Below are 18,129 nucleotides of genomic sequence, written 5' to 3'. Positions count from 1 at the left end.
TATGGTACTTGATCAAAAAGATTTGAAGAGTTATCGACAGTTCCAATTCATATGCTGATCCATCTACACCCCTTTACTAGGGATCAGCCTAGAAAATCATATTTATTCTGCATGTGCTTTAGGAATGAACTATATACACCAGCAGCTTTAATGATCCTGGATTCTTAAAGTAGCATGATAAGTGGATGCTTTCTGAAAGAAAAAAATACATCCTACTTATCTGATAGTATCTGAAGATTATGACATAATAACATTTGAAAGTCTAAAAAGTATGAATATTAGAGACTTAATACTATGAAATCGGACTTCTTCCTTTTCTTCCATCTAAAATACATTGTCTTGTCTGTAAAATTACTGCATCAATTCTTGAGAACAAAGTGACAAATATTCAAGAAACAGCTGTAGAACTGAACCTCTTACAGTGTTTGAACTCATTCTCCTTTGTTTCGATACAGTTGTGGCGTCTCTCACACATGTGTCTGAGCTTCCCGAGACCACACTAGGTAATGACAGCAGCCGCAGCAGCAGCAGCATCAGCAGCAGCAGCACAAACTGTGCTCTCTGTCTTCACTGCATCATCATCACTTGAGAGTCTTCAGGATTACTCTCTCATTGTGAATTCATGTGGCGCTTCTTTCTCTGTCATTGAATGTTCTTCCTTAAGTGTTCCTACTCAGAGTCATTGTCCAAAAATGTCTTTTTAGATAGTATCATGCTCTTGGTCTCTTACTAGTCTTATGCTAAGCAAACTGTTGAATATAAAATGTAGCATTTTTTCCTAATATTGTCTCTGGCAGCCTGGCACTATTTGATGAAGGATCACGATCCATTCATACTTCCTGGCCTAGTAATGTACTTTTTCCATTAACAGTCTTCTCATCACATTGACTTACCATGTTTGGCTCTCTGTTATCTGTCATCCAAGTGAAAGTCTGTACTTCTTAGCTGGCCTGTGCTATAATCTTAAAGTTACCTTTTCCCTTTATTGTTCTCATTGAACATTTCATTTAGACATTGTGGGGGAGGAGAAGCTATCAGAAGTGTGATGTTGCTTATCTCAAAAGGACTTTTGCAAGCTGACATCTATACTTTTTAAATAGAATTAGCCGTGAAGAAGCATAGGGATGCTGGTTTCCCACAATTTAACTATTTTCTTATTTTTGAATCTGTTCATTACTATTCTGACTGTTTTCTGTAATCTGAGCATGTCTAGCACTGTAGTATCCCCACATAATTTCCTTCAGTTACCATAGAAATATCACCTCTGCCTTCCCAAACTATTATCCTACCCAGACCAGATGAGCCTCAGACTGAACCTGGTAAATACACTTTTTTCTTTTGCATTTCGCATATGAGGTGAGTGATTGCAAAATGACAACATGACCCATGCACAAGAAGCCCTGCCTGTCACCTTTGATGGATGAGCCCACCTTTCCGACATAATGCCTCCGTCTGTCATCAGTACTCTCTCTCTCTCTCAAATGGCAATGTGTAAGCCCTTAACATAATGTTGAGAAACACCCCTCCAGGACTCTGTAAGTGCTCTAGTTCAGGAAATAGGAATGCTCAGGAGGAAGAGCATACATATTCTATTCTGTTTATGTATATATGTAAATTTACTTGGGTTAGCTTGTCATGAGGACTAGCTTTGTAACTGTAAAGTATTTTGAGGTTGCGTACTCGTGTTTGAAATTATACAATACTGACAGAAACAGGTTCTGCTGTATAATCCACATTAAGGGGCATTGACCAGTCAGTCCCCTTGTCATTATTCAGAGGCCCCAGTGCTATCCGCTCCTTCTTTTAATAGGCTGGCGTCTCCCTCCATATGTCCCCCTGGTACGAGAGAAACTGCAATTAAACTATTATCGATGAGGATTAGGATGCTTCTTAAACATTGTATCAGTTTTGGTGGAGATTGTATCTGTTGACCCTGACTAGCAAAGAGTGCTCTAAACCACCTGGTTATTAGGTCAAAATAGTCTCTTGTGTATCTTGGTATTTGTCTCTTTAAAGGCCAGAGAAGTGCACTAAAACCATTGTGTACCTTGTACCTTGCCATTTCTTATCAGGGAGAAGCAAACCTGAAGCCCACTGGGTAGACTCAGTGTCTAACAACTCATTTTTGGTGAATGTTTCTTAAAGGCTCTGAAACTACGTAGTATTAATACCATTTTGTTTCTCCTTAAACTTCCAACACCAAATAATTCTTATTTTCAGCAATGTTTTTCTCAAGGTGTCTGAAGCCGCATGGTGCTGGGGATACACTTTTGAGTGCCGGGGATATATTTTCGAGTGCTCTGATCTATGTCATTTTACTTTTTACAGAAGGCAATGTTCTCAGCGGCCGCAGCCCCGGACCTGACAATTCATTTCTTTCATTGAGATATAACTTTAATTTTCTCACTGAAGAAAACAAATGAACTTTATACCAATTGCTCTAGAGCCTTCCTTAGCATCTCCCCAGTGAATGAATAATGCTCTGCAGAGAAATCTCCTTGCTGCTCAATTTTTTCTTCCCTAATATAGCCAATTAAATTGTGCTTTGCTTAGTAAGATTAATATTTTCCATGAGACTTGCTATTTAAATCCTTCTGTCTGAATTTTTATCATGGTAATTTCTTTATTTAGAAAAGATGTGTTTGATTTAAAAATACATCTGCATATCCCTGATGACATGTGGGTTAGTAATGAGGTGACTTTGTTATTGCGCACTTCATGTTTAACCTATTTAAAAAGTATGCGAAGTAGATATTTCTAAAATACCAGCAACTTTCTTCTGCAGGGTAAATAGTTGATGTGTGTTTAATCTACCTCTTATCTGGTATCTGTAGTCTTTCTCTTCTTGGCAGCTTTCCGGGGATTTGACAGCAATTATTGGCTTTCTTTATCTTCAGTCACTCACCAAATACTTTTGAGCCTCTAGAAAACACTATAGTTCTTGGAACTGTCAAGGGCTCCAAAGCTGTGAACCTGTGTCTTTTTTTTTTTTTCTTCTAGCTCCCAGGCAGACACCAGGCATGCCTCCCAAACTCAAAACAAGACCTCGCCCAAGAGTCCCAGAAAAACGGCCAGGTAACCACAAAGCCTATGCTCTAACTTTGAACCCTTGAAGTTGGTGAGTTAGTTTCTCAGCTCCAGCAAATTGGGTTCTTACCCATCGCCAAATAAGGCTCCCTCTCCCTGGTAACCTAAAGAATTTGTACTTATTTCTGGACTTAATCAGAAAGCACATCACTGGGAGAGCTTTATCTACAAAGGTCTCCTAACGTCTTATTGTTTCAGATGGGAATGACCAAACGTAGGTTTTCTTGGAAGAGCCAGTTTCTCCCTTCTCCCTGCAGTTTTAGACTATCTTCCTGACCTTTCTGCTGTCCCAGAACCTGCTCCCACCAACCTGCCAATCACACGACCTAAATGAGCACAAATCTGAGTATTGCTCCCAGAAATTATCCAAGGTCCACCTACGTCCTAAGCCAGGAAAGGGATGCCACTGTCACTAATGGTGCAGAAGTGGGAAAGGAAAGTATTTATCAGTATTAGTCTTGATCCAGGTGATAATTCTTGAATCCCAAGGGGAATAATTTAAGTAATTTCAGTGTTTGTTATTGCTTTACCTATGACCTCTAATATTTGATTCTGTTTATTATTTTTCTGAGAAAATTGATTAAAGAGACTATTGTATGTTCTACATTTCATTAACAGTTTAAAATCTGTCCTACTTTGTATATTTTAAATCTGTTCATATTAATTGCCAAATTTTATTGCGACAGTAACATTTTTGAGGTGTAAATACATAAATGTACCAATGCAACATTCCCCAAAGAATTAGAAATTTAAGTCACAATAAATTATTAGAATAGTAAGATATGTAGAGTCCCAGTAAAATGCTTAATGATTAACTAAGAAATAGTAATTGGTGAATAAAACAGGGCTAAAAATATGTCAAAATATTTTAATAATTTATTAAATAAATCAAGTATGTATAAAATTAATAATCTAACTATAAAATTGAATAGTTGTTAAAATTACATGGCAAACAGCTATCAAGATTTTGTTAAACATATAGCATAAGACAAGAACAATAGATATGGAAAAATGAAAACTTTAAAAATTAGAATGATAAAAGATAAAGTAAGAAATACTAGGAGCTCAGACTTTCAGACTATAAATTCTTGGATGTAAAATTAAGTGAGGAAATATAAACTATTGCAAAAAATATATTAATGACTCTATCTTTTTGAAGAATACTTTGTACTTAAATAAATTTAAGCGCAGTAAATTAGGATCCTCCTATAATTTCCTATTATTAAACCATAAGTTTTAAATTTGTTTAATTTTAAATTAGCTTTTTAACCAACACAAGATATATAAGCTCAGAATGAAGAGAACTAACTCAGTATGCTCCATGGTAACTCTGGAAGGCTGGAAGGCTGGCAAACGACAAGGAGAGAGGCTCTTGGCTTTGTTTCAACTGAAGCGAGTTCTGCTCCATTGGCCTCTTCAGTGGACAGCAGCTGCAACCCGAGTGCTTCTGCCATCATCAGTCATATTAATAAGGGAAAACTAACAATGAAAATCAAAATGTGTTACAATGGTTTTTGTTTTGTTTTGTTTTGTTTTTGTTTTTGTTTTTTTTGAGACACAGTGTTTCTGCATAGCCCTGACTGTCCTAGATTCACTTTGTAGACCAGGCTAGCCTTGAACTCATAGAGATCCACCTGCCTCTGCCTCCCGAGTGCTGAGATTAAAGGTGTGCACCACCATGCCCAGCTATAATGATATTTTTAAATGATGGAAATTAGATCTCTTCCTTTCAAAATGAAAATATAATTCCTAAGAGACAAATCCAAATAATGCATTAGATTTTTATAGCCTTTCGAGGATGTGTGCGTGTACACACAAGCATCATAAAATATTGTTTTATTTATTAATTAATTTATTAATGTGTGAAAGTCAGAGAAAAATGTTAGTAACTTGTTTATTTCAACCATGTTTATTCTGAATATCAAATTCAGGTCATGAGGTTTTGGGGTCAGGATCCTTTACTCACTGGGGCTACCTTACCAGCGCCACAAAACATTTGAAAATATAAATACTCAGGTCTTAGCTTCCCCTTCATTGCATTTGTATATCGTACATCTGAAGAGGTCACCTGCAGGAGATGATACTCTGTGTGCTCAGCTAGCCACATGTCAGCGAGCCCTCGTGTGCATCTCAATGCGCAACACGGCGGGGAACTTTCATTGGCTTTCTACCTGGTTTATTTCTAAAGCTCGCAGTCCCTTTCCATCTGTCTCTGGCTGCTTCCGCGTTTTTATGACAGTTAAAGCTTAGTCCTTCTCAGGCCTGATGTGTTAACAAAACTAAGAAACAAGAAACTCTAATGATCTGAGTTCTCTCTTTCAGTTCCTAAGGAATCCCAGCATACTGCTGCAAAACCCAAAATGCCACCAAGTCCTGAGGTGGCAGACACTACATCTGGTAAATATCTTATTGTGTGTTTAAGCTGAACGGACCCTGCCCTCCCACATAGATGCACTGGATTGTGAGGTGTGAGGCATGTGACACATTAACTCAGTTGTCCCTCCACTGTGCAGTCTGGGGGTTTCTATTTTCATAGATGCCTCAAGGATTCTACTTGGAAATCTTTTATTACAGTAAAAAAAAAAAATTAGAGAATTATGCCAAAAACAGAACGCTTTTTTTCCTAGAATCAATGTTTATTGTTGTTTGTTTTATTGTTGGTGGGTTATGTGAGGGTTGTTGAGTTTGAGTAATTTTATAGGTAGAGGGGAAGGACTCGTAGGAAGAAGAAATATGAACCAATGGTGAAACTGTAGGATGAAATGATGACTGTGTCTTAGCAGTAGAGCATTTGGCTGACATGCCATGGCCCTAGGTTCAGTCTCCAGTATTGAAAAAAAAGTTAGATACTTTTGTCAGGACATGATACAATCTCAGGCTTGGGGGCTGGCACCAAAAGGATCAGAAATTCTACATCAGCCTCAATTACATAGGGAGTTTGAGACCGACCTGGACTACATGGAACCCTGTGTCAACACCCTCTAGACAAGCCAATTATGGTAGGATAAATAACGGAAGCTAGCATGCCTAGGAGGAGATGGAAGGGGGTGGCCCATGCAGTACAAGCAAAGCCTAGGTAATATCCTCCAAAGGGAGTCCTGGGTCCTGTCGTGCTAGCTGTAAAGCCACAAAACTAGAACAGAGAAATAGGGAATCTTGAGGCAAAAAGCCTACAGAGTCGACATGTTTTGCATTTTTAAGTGAGGTGATCTGGTTGCAGCTCATGGGTGAGGTAAAGCCTCTTACAGACCATATCCTACCAGCTTTCTCAAACACTGTTTTGACATTCTCAGTGAACCCGCTTGACATTACCTACTCAAAAGTGCCTTTTGATAGTTACATTTCTCTTTAGAGTGATCCAATTTACCTAAAACGGTGGTTAATGTAATTGATTAGAGAGTTGATATTAATGATAAATTGGTTAATGTAATTATGTATAGTGATGAGATACTAATGGTAAATGCAAGGGAATCAAATCTGCCTTGCCAAATAAGTCATCACCGTCATTTATGTTGATGGGATGGCCCCCAGCACGGAGGACAGGCTTTAGGGATTCTAATCTTATTTGATTTAATATGTAGATGAAAGCCACTAACGGCCTGCTTAGAGCAGTAGTAGACCAAGCAGGAGCATGATTCATAGGTTTTTCCTGGGGATCGTTCAGCTGCTTTCTGTTCCACTGATTTCACCTGCACTAGAAAGTTTGCTGTGCAGTTTATTAAATCACCACTTTTCATGCTGAAAAGGGAAGTGCCAACTTCAGCAGCTGGAATCCACATTAGCCTCACTCTGCGGGGAGCAGCAGCAGTGGCTAACGTGTTTAGAGTATGGCTGGTTTGTTAGAGGCTCATCTGTCCTTCCTTGATCCCAGCTCTTCTGTCTAGCCTAGCACTGTACTTAATAGGAGTTTACAAACTGCATTTGTCTTTAGCACCGTCATGCCCTTTACAGAGCTAAATCCATGCACTGTCTCCTCCTTCAGCCTCCAAGTAAACATTGAGTTGGATTTAAAGTTGGAAATATATTCCCCAAGATACCAAATGGAAAGTGGGAGGGATTTGACATTGTGGTGGATTTTCTTCAACTTTATGAACTAATCATCCTTTCCTATTTCATATAAATAAGTAAAAACTTGAGGCTTTCCAATTCCCCTAGATTTCTTTCCCTTTGAACTCATGAGTGTTCTGATCAGGCCAGCCTGGAGCTCTGCCTCCCAGGTGCTGGCATTAAAGACGTGTGCCACAATGCCTAGCTTGAGTAAAGTCTTTATTCAACTAGTAGGTATCTAAATTCCAGATCTGGAATTGAGTCAGTACTAGCCTAGAGTAAGAACAGATGATGCATGTGACTCAAACCATCCCTTGCTTCCCAATCAAAATGGAAGATGTCCATTAAGTGGTACTTAGCTGTCTCAGGATGTGAGGCTTTCTTCATCATCATTTTGAGGCAGAGTTCCTGCCTGAATCCTAGTTTTTATCGCTTCCAACAGGACACAAGGAAATCACACTGCCCACCAAAGAGACTCTGATGTCTTGCAATCCTCAACATGGGAGACAAGTTTTGCATGAAGAAAGTAGGCCTAGCCAGGGCCCCCCATATGGGGTAGCCTGCTGTTGGTTAAGGTCTTGGCTTAGAGATTTGATATGAACAAGAAATCAGTCCTGGATTTTCCTCCCAGTAAGAAGACAGCCAGTGGCCAATCTGTTTCATTTTGTTAACAAAGAATGCAAGCGTTCAAACTCTGTTGTGTGTTTACTGTGAGCTAGTCTGCTGTTTAGCTAAAGTTCTCTTAATATTCTCATGTCAGGTATGCATAACACCGATACACAAGAAGCCATGTCACTAAGGAAGGCAGAAGACAGGAGTGTAGTGCGTGTTTGTCTAGTATTTATTCTGAATGGATCAGAATCATAAATTTCACAAGTAGCCTCCTCTAATGGCTGGCCAATTCTATTTGCTTTGTTTTCTTTCTACAGTAATTTTTAAGTGCCACTTGCAATGAAATTTTGTCCCCCTCTTAGGTACTCAAGATTATTGTCTTTTGTCTTAGTCTGTGAACGATTTACTCACGTATCTAATATGTTTTTTCTATTGCTATCTGAATTTTAATGAGTATCAAATGGCAGCTACCACCTCAACTCCAAAACTTTCTTTTTCAAAGTTTGGAACCTAAAGGAAACCTACCTCCTTGTACCTATAGTATCCTTTCTTCTTCTGTGTGCTCTCTCCCTCCCTCCTCCTCCTCCTCCTCCCCCTCCCCACTCCCCCCTCCCTCTCTTGGAGGGCTTCAACTGGCCAACCTTATATCTGTTTATACTGTAACCAGACCCTCCCCCAGGAAGTCATATTTTCCATTTTGAAAGAATGGTAATTCTTTCTAAGCTTTGCTCATTACCCTGTGCATTCTTCATGCCTTAGGGATTTTATACCTAAGGGTTATGTTCACTCCTGTAGAATGCAATGTTTTATAATCTTTTTCTTTCAGTTCCAAAAGGTGAACAACAACTCTCCCATAAGCCAAACCTGGAGGTCTCTCACAGGGAAATTGGTAAAACATTTGATTTTTTCCTAGTTAGAAAAAAAAATATATATATATGCCATGATACAGAAAAGTGTAGTCGTGTGGTTATGAAATATGTTTTCCTGCAGGAAGTTCAATCATATAATGTTTAAAGTGTTTTCCTGGTTAATTATAGGACGTTTATATAGGTTAACTATATAAACATAATAGGTTTATTTGCTTCGGGGTGTTTTCACAGAAGAGGAGATCCTGCTGAAATTATACAACTTCATTATTAGCTGAGATCGCTGTTTTACATTACTTTGTGTTTTTGTTTTAAAACAAAAAACAAATAGTTGTCTGTTCATTCATGTTTTTCTCAAATGATGGCTATAAATGAAATAAAAGTTGAGTTAACTAAGTTCTTTGACTAGAATCAAGTAGAGCTTTCTCGCATTTATGATGATTCTTAAAGAAAATTCAAGTTTTTAATTAACTGTATCTAGAAAAGAAATGATTTTGAGTTTGTAGTAATTCTCACAAGTGTTTCTTTGGTTTACTTTTGGCATAGTTCTGCCTCCTGTCACCTCTACAGTTGAGCCGCCAAAGACAACAATAGGTAATTTTAAAAAATATATTAACCAACCAGCTTACTTTCTTTGATATCATCAAGGATACAGGTCTTTCTCAAATGATTGCCAACTGAAAAGTTACCTCGTCTCAGTTCATTACAGCATGTCATTCTCACTGTGGCCACTGTCTCCAATAAAGAGACGCATGGTTTCAGTACTGAAAGGCTTTATTCTAGAGGCCAACCAGCCCAGGGAGGCTCTTTGCCAAGCTTGCCATGATCTACCTCACTTATCTCCATGATTCTGCTTTTCCTGGTCCCCATCCAGTTAATAACGTCTGCTGGTTTAATGGTTCTCAGCTGTGATGCTGCAACGCATTAGCCTATGGCAAAGCTTGACAGATGATGCAAGAAGTTAATACTGGTCAAAATACAAAAGCTGCCAGTGGTTTTCTTGTCTGGTTAAAGCCGACTCAAAAAGTTCCTCCCAACTGTTTTGTCATCCTTTCTGCTCTGGGGTGATGGGTAGAGAGACAGAAAGCCAGGAAGGTGTCCAAAACACACTCCATTTTGGCCAGCTCTCTAAGCAGGGGGAAAACATAGAATATCATTCATTGTGCCCCCTGGTGGAAAACAGTTAGGAACCATTATACTAGTGTTCCATTGTCTTTCTCCTGAAAGTCCTGTACACACTAACTTTCTTCCTCACCATTCAGGAGATCATTTCCCTTTTATATTTCAAAGGAAGGCATCTCCTGCCACACCATTCTTGTTTATTGCTGGCTTTGACTTAATAACTTACCAACTTAGTACTTTTCTCTTGCAGCATCTTTAGAGACACGAGGCATTCCTCGCATGCCTGTGATTTCTCCAAGACCTAGTCGAGAGGAACAACAAACTGCCCTGGGTAAATTGTATTATTTTGATCCACAAGGGATTTATAATTTAAGGATTGCCCTTAAAGTAACATGCTCATTTTACTCAACTTTTACATTGCATGGTTTTCCATACAAATAAGAAATGCCTACAGCATCTTTGCAGTCAAGTTCCAAGTATAGTCAGCTCTCCTGAATCCAAACTGCTTTTTGAAAAAATTGTACTGAAGGTGACAGATGTTTTTCTTGTCCTCATCCTTCAAATGGAATAACATAGCAACTATTTCCATAGCATTTTCATCTGTTTATACATTAAGTAATCTAGAGAGGATTTAAGATACAATAGGATAGCCACAGAACTTATAGGTTGTCTGCAGAAAGATGATGGATCAGACAGGAAAGTGGTTGCTATGATTCATTGCTTTTGAAGAATTCAACATAAATATGACCACAATTGTGAAAATGCATTTGCTGAGTCATGATTGAAAATGATGGGAAAATCCCCAGCTCGCGTTTATTGACATTTCAGACCTTTCCCTGTGGTATGCTACTGTATTTTCCTCTCTTTATGCCTTTTCAAGTAAGTCTATCGTGTGTGTGTGTGTGTGTGTGTGTGTGTGTGTGTGTGTGTGTGTGTTGAAGTCACTTTCCATATTTTTAAATGAAGCCCATTTTGACTGAACAAATATCCCTGATGGTTAACTGTATATGTCATTCTAGCCTGTGTCTGCAAAGTCATGAAATGGGAAAGTTAAAAGTACTTTACAAAAATTAACACTGAATATACTAATCATCTAATTTCCACTCATTTTTAATGCTTCTTGGTTTATTGAAAAACAATCTATCACCTGCCAGCCATCACAAATGTCTTCCCAAAAAATTGAATCAAGAAAATCAACTGGGTCAGGCAAAAACACAAAACAAAACAAAACTAGGTGACAGAGTAAACAATATAATCTACCTCATCATTATTATGTAATAATTTCAGGGTAAAATGAGGGTAGTGCTTATTTTGCCAAGACAAATATGTCTTAATATCAGTAAAAATATATTTTTATTTTGACACATTGAAAATAAAAGGATTATTTCTTCTACGGTTGAAATAAATATTTTCTCATGTGATCTATTTATTTTCTCTACATAATGTGAGGTTTGTAGAGTAGGAAAGAGACAAAGAGACAAATATATAGGCATTTAAATTACTTTTCAACTTTGGCTACATCCAACGATAGCAATCTCATAAAACAGTGATTTTGGCCAAGCCTTTTGCTCAATGGCCAGGCACTTGCCTAGCATACACCATGCCCTGGGTAAAACCAAAATCAAAGCAAAAGGATCCTGAACTCAAAGATGCCTTGGAAGTCCTCATAGTAATCACTAAAATAATAACAACACAACAACAAAGATAAGTCACATGTGCATAAGCTGTAAGTTACTATAAAAAAGATCGAGAATAACTTGAGCTATTTGTTAGTTTTTGCCTTGCATTATGCTCATGGAAATGGCTTTTTAAAACGATACATCCCACTGTGTTTTTCCCTAGAAGAAACAGACCAGTCTACACAAGAGCTCTTTACAACTAAGATGCCACGAACCACTGACCTGGCAAAGACAACTCAGGGTAATACTGCATCTCCACTCCTGGAGGGAAATTCTCCCTTACTTTCTTTTAATCAAGAAAGGAAGCTTGCTCTCCGAGGTATTTCCTCACTAGCATGAACTACCTGTTTGTTTCTCATCAATGATGAAGGACCCCAGGCATATCGGATGTCATTTGTATACACAGCTTCTTCGGTTGGTGCTTCGAATGTCTTACTGGCTGCAGGATGCTGATAACGAACCTTTAAGTCCCCAGGAGTGTTCTTTTTCCCATTGATGAACCTTCATGAGCCTGATTTCATATCAGATAAATAAGGAAGACCTTCTCTGTCTCTACTTTCCTTTCCCTTCCTCTCCTTTTCCCCCTTCCTCATCTCCTTGACTGAAATAAAACCCACTGATATTGTGAGCCGAGGAGAGCCTGCTTATGAGAAAAATCTGTTTTTAAAATATCGAGAGTGGAATGTGTTCCCCGAGATGCCCTCTCGCCTGCAGGATGCCTAGGCTTCATGTTCTCAGAAGGCTTTTCTGTTACAGGTTCTAACCCACTATCCGGTCTCTAATGCTGCCGTGTTATTGTTGCTGCTGTTGGGACGATGCCTTTTGCTCGTTTGTATTAAATGGCAGAAAGCCAAAGCAAATTAAGACAAAGGCAAACTTTGTAAAGGTATTGTAAGACAGATAGCTCTGTCCTGTCCATTATCAATTCTAATTTGAGGGAGAGCACTGGCAGATAAAGTCTAAATCAATAGAAGCCTAGTAATTCTATAGCAGTGTAGTTCGCAGCATCTGGGAGACACATAAAGAGTGTGAATTCAAGGCCAGCCCGGAAAATAAAGGCAAAATAGGAGAAAAAAGATGAATGAAGGAAGGAAGGCAAGAAAGAAAATTAATAAGTAATAGCAAGAAAAATTATAGTAACAAAAAGTCAAATTTGAAGGAAGGCACTGTGTCCGCCGAGTGGCAGCCTGAGCTAACATGACCAGGGTGAGCGTCGTGCAGCACTTGGAGTCTAAATTTTGTTTGCTTAGTTTAACTTTTTAATTTAACATTTTCCAACTCAAAGAGTATTCAGTTTGTGTTTATTAGCTTTTTATTTGTTTACAAGTATGCAGAGAAACAAGAAGCACCAGGGCGGGCTTCACACGCCCGCTTTCCCAGACTCGTACACCGATGACACTCAGTTAGCCCTGTGCTGCCATCACACTCCCTGGCTGTGGTATCTTCTTTTCTTTTTGCAAATCACTTTACTCTCTTGAATAGCAGCATTGGGCACATGCTCAAACAATGCACATCTTCAGCATAATTGTATAAAGTACTATAATTTTTTTTCTTGTGTCCAGATAATTCTTAGTTCGAGGCTCTGTGCTCCTGTCCTAGGGTTTATGCTTTCCTGGTTTTGTCTCAAATCTTTTTTTTTTTAAGATTTATTAATTATTATGAATACAGTGTTCTGTCTGCATGTACACACGTAGGGCAGAAGAGGGCATCAGATCACATTATAGATGGCTGTGAGCCACCATGTGGTTGCAGGGAATTGAACTCAGGACCTCAAGAGAGGAGTCAGTGCTCTTAACCTCTGAGCCATCTCTCCAGCCCTGTCTCAAATCTTTGGTTCAGGCTCACCCAGGATGCGATAACAAATAATAACTAGGAAGAAAGCCATCTTCAGGGAGAAAAGGAGCACCCGCAAATTGGTGCCTTCCAAATAACCCTGAGCTGAAGAAGCAGAGGGGGATGTTTTGATGCAGACAAGCCATGTGTTATAAAGGCTCTCTTCATAAACTGTGCCCGAGCTCTGAGGTACTTCAGGCCCAATTCCTCATATAACACAAACCAACTGAGAGACCAGAGGCAGAGACGAACTCATTTCTTCCCCCCATGCTGTGTTCTAACCATGTGCGCATGAGTCTGGGATGGCAAGCCCTCGGCAGCAGCAGTACTCCTAGGGCCATAACAGAACCCCGCTATGAGAGTCTCCCACATATTTTCCCTGTGGCAGCTTTGCTTCTTCTGCCTCTACTGAGACAATTCGCGCACAAAGTGCTACAACTTAAGCTCATTTCTCTCTGCCTTTGACTTTTGCTTCCAAGTGTATTTATTTTGTATGTACACGGGTGTGATGAGAGGGCATCTGTGGCCACGTGTGTGGCATGTGTGTGGAGGTCAGAGAATACCTTAATGGAGTTGGTCCTTTCCTTCCACCACATGGATTCTAGAGACCAAACTGAGCTTGCCAGGCTTGGCAAGCAGGCATTTGAACCCGCGGAATCATCTCTACTTCAGTCCATTGTAGCACTGTCCTTCCCTCAAGGCATTTCAGGGAGTCTCGATCATTTGACTCTCAGCTATGGATTGCTTCTCCATTTGGAACTGAGCACCACAGAGTGCTTTTCTTATCACTGTATATTGATTTCTGGCATTTAATATTTTTGGAAGCCTTTAAAAAAATAGACAAATATCTTTAAACTTTTGTCTTATTGGTCACCCTCCAAAAACACATTGCTGGTTTCATGGTTATATAATCACAAGGCTTATTTTCCTTTCTTTTTAAGTTTTACGTTCAAACAGTTTTCTCATGTCTACATGCTGTTGAGTGATGAGCTGTCTGAGTGCCCTACAGCCTAAAGTTAAATTTTATTTAAGCTCTTCCTAGAAAAACTAGAACAAAAGCTCTCCTGCCTTCTGGTTGAAGTGTGATGGGACACAGCTGGGTATTTCTGCACCCTGCTCTGACCTCCTTCCTGTGCAAAGTTTGAGAATTCTCGTATTTTCTATGATGAGGAAAATAAGAACAATGGTCCTTTTAGTTCTCTTCAGCAAAAGCAATCAAATGTCCGAAGGGCTTTACATGCAAAGCAGAAATGGGTTAAAATGACTGGCTCTTCTGCCGTTCTCAAAGGAAGTCAAAAGTTTGCAAACCATCCTGAGGATTTCTGGCTCTATGAGCATCAGGACTTTAAAACAGCAGTACTTGTGTTTAAGGCGGTTAGAACCCTTGGGATCTCCCCAGTAAGGCCCCTGCAGGATTTCAGATTCCCTCTGTGGTTGGCCTCCTGTATGGTAAAATCCTGTTCATCAAAGCCTTCACATTGGAAGCTTCTAAGTGAGAGCTACAGTGTAAACTGTTTCACAGGTGTTATTTTTTTAAGCCTGGCAGGCAAGACATTGCTGATTTATGGTTAATAAATACTCACTCAAGATGTGAGCAAAACTACTAAATGATGTAACATTTGTATAGTTTACAAGAAAATTTTTTTCTGGCTGTAGCTAAAATATTACCAAGAGACGTGGTGGCAGGAATCCACATGTGGTATCCAGTGTGCAAAGAGCAGCGGTTGGTACACTCCAGGAGGAGTCTGTATCTGTTTCCAAATTTGCCTGCAATGGTCATTCAAATATGTATTCAGCAAGGCTTCATTACTTCTCCTTCATGGGCAGGTCCCATATCCCAGGAGGTAACAGGCCCCATACACAGGAGGTAACAGGCCCTATACACAGGAGGTAACAGGCCCTGTATCACAGGAGGTAACAGGCCCCATATCCCAGGAGGTAACAGGCCCCATATCCCAGGAGGTAACAGGCTCCATATCCTAGGAGGTAACAGGCCCCATACACAGGAGGTAACAGGCCCCATACACAGGAGGTAATAGGCCCTGTATCACAGGAGGTAACAGGCCCCATATCCCAGGAGGTAACAGGCTCCATATCCCAGGAGGTAACAGGCCCTATACACAGGAGGTAACAGGCCCCATACACAGGAGGTAACAGGCCCTATACACAGGAGGTAACAGGCCCCATACACAGGAGGTAACAGGCCCCATATCCCAGGAGGTAACAGGCCCTATACACAGGAGGTAACAGGCCCCATACACAGGAGGTAACAGGCCCCATATCCTAGGAGGTAACAGGCCCCATACACAGGAGGTAACAGGCCCTATACACAGGAGGTAACAGGCCCCATACACAGGAGGTAACAGGCCCCATATCCCAGGAGGTAACAGGCCCTGTATCACAGGAGGTAACAGGTTAGATTCAGGGTTCTTTGTTTACTTTTCCTTGAAAGGTAGGACATCATCTGCAATTTTCTTTCATGCCTTTATATAGCAATCATAGACAGTAAATGTTTATAATTTCAGAGTTCATAAACAAAGGCAATTTGATAAAGACCATGTTACCATTATTTTACTTAACTATCTAATTTTTCCTTTCTTTAACTTTCTTTCAATCCTTAAGATTGCTTTCTTTGGAAAAATAATGTTCTACAGTATAGTAGTTCCTTATTGAGAAAGATGATTGGGTGAGTAGATGGATGGGGAGTTAGATGGCTGGCTGGATAGACGGATGGGTAGTTAGATGGCTGGATGGATAGATGGATGGGTAGTTAGATGGCTGGCAGGATAGATGGATGGGGAGTTAGATGGCTGGCTGGATAGACGGATGGGTAGTTAGATGGCTGTAGGACAGATGGATGGGTAGTTAGATGGGTGGCAGGACAGATGGATGGGTAGTTAGATGGGTGGCAGGACAGACGGATGGGTAGTTAGATGGGTGGCAGGACAGACGGATGGGTAGTTAGATGGGTGGCAGGATAGATGGATGGGGAGTTAGATGGCTGTAGGACAGATGGATGGGTAGTTAGATGGGTGGCAGGACAGATGGATGGGTAGTTAGATGGGTGGCAGGACAGATGGATGGGTAGTTAGATGGGTGGCAGGATAGATGGATGGGTAGTTAGATGGCTGGCTGGATAGATGGATGGGGAGTTAGATGGCTGTAGGACAGATGGATGGGTAGTTAGATGGGTGGCAGGACAGATGGATGGGTAGTTAGATGGGTGGCAGGACAGACGGATGGGTAGTTAGATGGGTGGCAGGACAGACGGATGGGTAGTTAGATGGGTGGCAGGATAGATGGATGGGTAGTTAGATGGCTGGATGGATAGATGGATGGGGAGTTAGATGGCTGGCAGGATAGATGGATGGGTAGTTAGATGGCTGCAGGATAGATGGATGGGGAGTTAGATGGCTGGCAGGACAGATGGATGGGTAGTTAGATGGCTGGCAGGATAGATGGATGGGTAGTTAGATGGCTGGATGGATAGATGGATGGGTAGTTAGATGCCTGGCAGGATAGATAGATGGGTAGTTAGATGGCTGGCTGGGCAGATGGATGGGTAGTTAGATGGCTGGCAGGATAGATGGATGGGTAGTTAGATGGCTGGATGGATAGATGGATGGGTAGTTAGATGGCTGGCAGGATAGATGGATGGGTAGTTAGATGGCTGGCAGGATAGATGGATGGGGAGTTAGATGGCTGGCAGGATAGATGGATGGGTAGTTAGATGGCTGGCAGGATAGATGGATGGGTAGTTAGATGGCTGGCAGGACAGATGGATGGGTAGTTAGATGGCTGGCTGGATAGATGGATGGGTAGTTAAATGGCTGGCAGGATAGATGGATGGGTAGTTAGATGGCTGGCAGGATAGATGGATGGGTAGTTAGATGGCTGGCAGGATAGATGGATGGGGAGTTAGATGGCTGGCAGGACAGATGGATGGGTAGCTAGATGGCTGGCAGGACAGATGGATGGGTAGCTAGATGGCTGGCTGGATAGATGGATGGGTAGTTAAATGGCTGGCAGGATAGATGGATGGGTAGTTAGATGGGTGGCAGGACAGATGGATGGGTAGTTAGATGGCTGGCAGGATAGATGGGTGGGTAGTTAGATGGCTGGCAGGATAGATGGATGGGTAGTTAGATGGCTGGCAGGATAGATGGATGGGTAGTTAGATGGCTGGCAGGATAGATGGATGGGTAGTTAGATGGCTGGCAGGATAGATGGATGGGTAGTTAGATGGCTGGCAGGACAGATGGATGGGTAGTTAGATGGCTGGCAGGACAGATGGATGGGTAGTTAGATGGCTGGCAGGACAGATGGATGGGTAGTTAGATGGCTGGCAGGACAGATGGATGGGTAGTTAGATGGCTGGCAGGATAGATGGATGGGTAGTTAGATGGCTGGCAGGATAGATGTATGGGGAGTTAGATGGCTGGCAGGATAGATAGATGAGTGAGTAGACTGATGGCAATGTTATATATTTATCATGTTAAACAACTATCTGATAAAATTAGTACTTTTGAGAAGCACAGACTAAATGATTGATTCTTAATATTACAAATGACCTACCTCATTCTGGGTACCTTTGCTTTTCAGCCATGAGTATTTTCAGTTGTTTTATATCCCTTTTGCATCAAGTAGGTAACAAATCACTGGCAGTTTCACAATGTTCCTTCTACTTCTATGTGAAGTGCACTGGTTGTTGGTCCCTAGGGTAACACAGGTCAATTGGCTGGCCTTCGGAGTACTAGTTATTGGATATAAAGTATGTCTTCTGTTTCAGCACCACACAGATTGCACATGACTCCTGTGAGGCCCAGAATACCTGACAAGCCACATGCCAGGCCTGGTAAGAGAACTTTTCTTTCTCTTATGAC

The 18,129-nt window shown here is 40.8% G+C and overlaps 1 protein-coding gene and 1 long non-coding RNA gene across 3 annotated transcripts in view; both read left to right on the top strand.

Annotated features, from left to right (window-relative positions):
- ABI3BP (ABI family member 3 binding protein) overlaps nt 1-18,129 on the top strand; it is a 207,617-nt gene that overhangs the window by 158,068 nt on the left and 31,420 nt on the right. Inside the window, exons 43-50 of one of the 2 annotated variants that reach the window (XM_084801538.1) lie at nt 456-503; nt 3,001-3,075; nt 5,410-5,484; nt 8,573-8,635; nt 9,159-9,206; nt 9,985-10,065; nt 11,577-11,654; nt 18,036-18,101. In XM_084801538.1, the coding sequence (XP_084657664.1) occupies nt 456-503; nt 3,001-3,075; nt 5,410-5,484; nt 8,573-8,635; nt 9,159-9,206; nt 9,985-10,065; nt 11,577-11,654; nt 18,036-18,101 (534 nt within the window). The remainder of the gene's footprint in view (nt 1-455; nt 504-3,000; nt 3,076-5,409; nt 5,485-8,572; nt 8,636-9,158; nt 9,207-9,984; nt 10,066-11,576; nt 11,655-18,035; nt 18,102-18,129) is intronic. The other variant, XM_084801539.1, reaches the window with a different exon arrangement.
- LOC311608918 lies at nt 11,665-15,958 on the top strand. Its single transcript, XR_014783190.1, has 3 exons — nt 11,665-15,208; nt 15,279-15,326; nt 15,606-15,958. It is a non-coding gene; the product is annotated as an uncharacterized lncRNA (long non-coding RNA).

Source organism: Acomys minous (genome assembly GCF_964271855.1).
Source record: "Acomys minous genome assembly, chromosome: 11".
NCBI classification, from domain to species: Eukaryota; Metazoa; Chordata; class Mammalia; order Rodentia; family Muridae; genus Acomys; species Acomys minous.
Note: the sequence above shows the minus strand (reverse complement) of the source record. Positions and strands in the feature narration are given on the sequence as shown.